The 4,338-nt window shown below is 30.5% G+C and overlaps 1 protein-coding gene across 1 annotated transcript; it reads right to left on the reverse strand.

The window, feature by feature from the left end:
* Window positions 1–484: 484 nt before the first annotated feature.
* Window positions 485–2,998, reverse strand: LOC143533160 (CRIB domain-containing protein RIC10-like). Its single transcript, XM_077028015.1, has 5 exons — window positions 2,764–2,998; window positions 2,564–2,694; window positions 2,359–2,456; window positions 2,174–2,258; window positions 485–812 (listed from the first exon to the last, which is right to left on the reverse strand). Exons 2-5 carry the CDS (start codon window positions 2,619–2,621, stop codon window positions 622–624), a joined length of 432 nt encoding a protein of 143 aa, XP_076884130.1. The 5' UTR covers window positions 2,622–2,694; window positions 2,764–2,998; the 3' UTR covers window positions 485–621.
* Between the last annotated feature and the right edge of the window lie 1,340 nt (window positions 2,999–4,338).

Genomic DNA, 4,338 nt, shown 5'->3' on the forward strand with positions numbered 1-4,338 from the left:
TTAAAATTAACGGGTTTACCGTGAACCCAGTGTGGGCTTAGTGTGAGTCCATCACTGGGTCGCGGTGGTCACCATGGATAGCAGTAACAATGGTTGAATAACAAGGGCAGCTCAATATCTCGAGGCCAAAGTTGACAAAAAAATCCAGGCTATTTTTTCAAAAAACCATACTTTGATTTCTAAAGAAAATAAGTCTTTTGTAGATTTAGCAATCTTGTTGTCACAATCAAAGTTGGATGCTTGGTCCACTAAAGAAATGGTGGTTTTTATACATACAAACAAATAGCATGTTATCATTTCCAAAAGCTAGATTAGTTTTACCAACATCACAACCAAAGAATCTAACTTTGTACATGTTGATTCCTTGTTGTGCATTCCCATAGGAGACAAAATTTCAATATATAAAATACAAAAATAATAAGTAAAAAAAAAAAAGAGAGGAAAATAAATTGCAAGAAAAGTAGGTCGTCAAATGTTCTCCCACCTAATAAAGGTCATGAAAGATACACCCTTATGCTTCACTTCTTTCATGCCATTTTTAACTTTCTTCTCACGCCATATATATGTTCGTTATGTTTCAACAATGTTGGTCATCAAATGTTTTATGTTTGTAGGGTCACTTTACATAGTCTCTGTGTTAGCTTTCACCTTTGTAGCTCGAGATGATGACTTTGATGACGAGGTTGACTTTGGGGAACATGTTGACTTTGACTTTCTACGTCTTTGTTTTTTCGGTATACTAGGAAGGTCTACTGGTGGTAGATCATTAAGTGTGTCACCCGTTGGCCGTCTTCCCATTGCTTCTCCAAAATCTACAGACAAAACAAACACATAACTAATATAAGTATTATTCTAGATCCATACAATGCTTGTAAATAAACAACTAATATACGAAAATAAATCAACATATTTGCTCATTTTACACGAAAATTCCTCAACCCTATTTAAGATACTAATGTCCCTAAAGTATTTTGAAGTACACAATGTTGTGAATTTAATGATAATTGTCAGTCACTAGCACAGTCATTACATACGTGAAAGCTAATAGCAGGTTTTTTATACATTTAGAAGTCATGCTGACATGGGGCACTAAAACATCAACTTTTGGCAACAATAAATTAAAAGTTATAGTATCTTATATTAAAAAAATAAGAATAATCCACATTAGCATCTTGACACACTTTGAACTTCACATGTCAATTTTTGAATTGTTTACGGGATGACAACTTACTATGTTGAAATTTTTCAGAGGTACATGTATTTCTAGAAAGTTTAAGGGCTTTAATATAATAAAATTAGGCCGAGGGACCTTTTCGTGTAAAATAAGAAAGTATATTCTTTTTTGCATGATATAACTCCAATCTAAAAATGCAAACAACTCATAAAGCAGTTTGTAATGTCTTTATAGACTAGATTATGTTGAAATGGTGTCTCTTAATTGTCAATTAATCTATTATAGACATTAAAAAAAAAGAACATGACTTTGGGATCAGACAAAAATATTATTGCTTTCAAGAACATTTTTGGATATATCATGTGTGTGTTCATGTGTTCTAAAAGCAAAAAGGTCTTGTGACATATAAAGCCAAATCTCAATGAAGCTAAGAATCTTGGGTCATCCCCAATTTCCCAAATGGTACAAGTCACCTTTTTTAGTAGTACAAGTCATGTTTGTAATGGTACAAGAAGTTTAAACTATCATGGACAAAATCTATTTTCACTTCAAGAAACTTCTCCAAACCCGTAAAATTTCATCAACATTGATTACTATTATTAGTACTTTCGGTTTTTTGTAAAAAATATTTATAAGATGGGATATCGTAGGGATATTAGCGGGTACGTTTGTTCTTTGAAACTGAAATCAATCACAAAGTACCAATATGGTATCTTCAGTTTTCATAAGAATATCATTGATCTAGATTATTATACTGAAACTTAATAGCTATAATCAACATAACATAATTTGATGTTATTCTTAACAGAATAATTCCATAATTACATCCACTAAATTTATTTCTAATTTCTAGCTTATTATATTTATATCCATATTAGGCTATTAGCAATGTTGTATCAACCAAACAATAAGATCAAACCATAATAAATAAGGGGTCAGGCTAAACGTATGTTTAGCAGCACCCAAAATAATTTAAAAAATAAGTTTCCAGTCAAATACCTTGAGAAGACCATGTGGACAGAGCAGAACCAGAGTTACCAATAGAAGTTGCAGCAAAATCTGGGGTTGTCTTGAATTCAGTCATCTAAAATATTTTACAAAAATATATTTAAAAAAATGGGTATGAAAATTTAAAAAATAAAAATAATAATGATAAAAATAGACAAGTAAAATGAAAAAATTACCCAAGATGGAGCATTGCCTGATGATCCATCCCAACCAATATGAGCAACATGTTTAACATCAGTTGGGTACCCAATCTCCATCTCTCTTTCCTTGATAACTATATAATATAAAACACACATCAAATTTCACAATGTAGATGAACAACAAGTCAACACCCTTATATTTTGACATTACAAGAAAAAAAACATAAAGAAGACAAATTACCAAATATGTGGGAGATGAATTTGAACCCTTTAATAACTCCTTTGATTTTGGTTCCCATTTATATATAAAAAAATAAAGAATTAAAATTCAAACCCAAACCACAAAATAAAAAAATAAATAACTCCTTTTTCCTGCAAAAAATAAAAAAAGTAAAGCATTACAATGAAACCCGATAATATAAAGATAAGATCATTCATTACCTTCTTTTTACAGTGAATTCAACCAAAAAGCAGTTTTGTTTATTGGGGTTGCATGTTCTGAATTGTTGTTCATTTTCTTTGAAAAAAAGATGGGATATTTGGAAAAGAAAAAGAAGAGTGTTTAATTAATAAAATGAGTGCGAATTGTTTGGTTTGGGTTTATGTTTGAAGAATATATTGTTGTTGAAGAAAGGAAGCAAAGATGGAGAACCACAAAGATGATCTCCAACAAGAAGGTGAGGTGTGGTTTTGGAAGACATGGACAGGTCATAATGTGGGACTATTATTTATATGTAAGAATAATAATATTTAACATATCAAAATATAATAACATATTTTAGTTTTAGTTATTTGCAGATCAATTTTTTAACATACATTAGGGTGGAAGTAAAATATAACTTGTCTGATTTAGAGTGTCTATCAGTTCGGTTTTTGGGTTACTCGGTGTGAAGTATTCGGTTTGTGATGTTGTTCGACTGTACTCGAAATTTGAACTGAACCGACTTCAGTAAGGTTTAAATTTAACTTGAAGTCAGTTTGGTTTTTGGTTATGACGGAATAAACCGAATAATTTTTATTTTGTATTAAATATTTTTTTGAAAGTTAACTCTATAATTTATTGAATTGAGTTGGGTTAAATAAGATTAGACTAAAACTAAAACTATAACTGAATTTGCTAATTACAAAACTAAATACCTTTATATGTTATTCGGTTTATTTAGGTTATTTGGTTTGAACCAAATTGGTTTAAAACTAAACTGAAAATTGGTTTTGATTCAATTTAATCGGTTTCAAACTAAATAGCAAACACCCGTAATCTGATTATCACACTATGATATGATATAGTGATAAAGTGACTGAAAATTGCTACCATGAAGGCAATTCAAAGGATCTTTTATTATTCTAACATCAACATGTTAACTACTTGCAAGCCAACATACAATAAGTTACATCTAAATTTAATTTACATGATCCAAAACTATGAAAGAGTCATTTGTATTAGTGATAAGTAAGACCTTAGTGAGATGAATTATTGAGTAGAAGTTGTGCTCAGTGTTACATTAATGAGGCGATATATAAAAAATGATCTTTAGCCACCAAACTAGAGAAATGCTGATGATGGAAAATTCTTGATTGAAGATTGAGGGTGCATTCATTTGCATTTACTTGAATCAATATATATTATTTCTTTTGAACTTTCATTTACTTGAAATGTATAATCTAAACAAGAATTTTATATATTCCATTATCCCAAATAAACAATAAATAGTGTACTCCTGCTAGTTGGATATGTGCACTAGCGGGTCGCGAGTGGTGATGTTTCTTAAGCTTCAAAGAGAAAATGCATACTACAAGTGTACAACTTATGCGTCAATCATTAATTTACATAACATGTGACAGGAACAGGATGCAATGTTGTTTAGGGATCATTACAAGATATACATTGAAAGTTATGGGCACATTGAAAGTTATAATTGCCACGTGTATAGGCTTTATAGGAATTTAGCAAAATTGGTCTTTCTAGGATCATGATTTTTGCAATTGCAAGAGAGATGAGTTTAAAACCCATTGAGT

This window comes from Bidens hawaiensis, unplaced genomic scaffold, assembly GCF_021521415.1.
Source record: "Bidens hawaiensis isolate Kalapana, Puna unplaced genomic scaffold, B.hawaiensis_p1.1 tig00009621_1, whole genome shotgun sequence".
Classification (NCBI taxonomy): Eukaryota; Viridiplantae; Streptophyta; class Magnoliopsida; order Asterales; family Asteraceae; genus Bidens; species Bidens hawaiensis.

Bases quoted from the DNA above. Each gene is read 5' to 3' on its own strand.
- LOC143533160 (XM_077028015.1), bottom strand. From the start codon at position 2,621: ATGGGAACCAAAATCAAAGGAGTTATTAAAGGGTTCAAATTCATCTCC. The intron at 2,457-2,563 runs GTAATTTGTCTT...TATATTATATAG, and splicing joins ATTCATCTCCCACATATTTG to TTATCAAGGAAAGAGAGATG. The intron at 813-2,173 runs GTATTTGACTGG...TTTTGTCTGTAG, and splicing joins GTCCACATGGTCTTCTCAAG to ATTTTGGAGAAGCAATGGGA.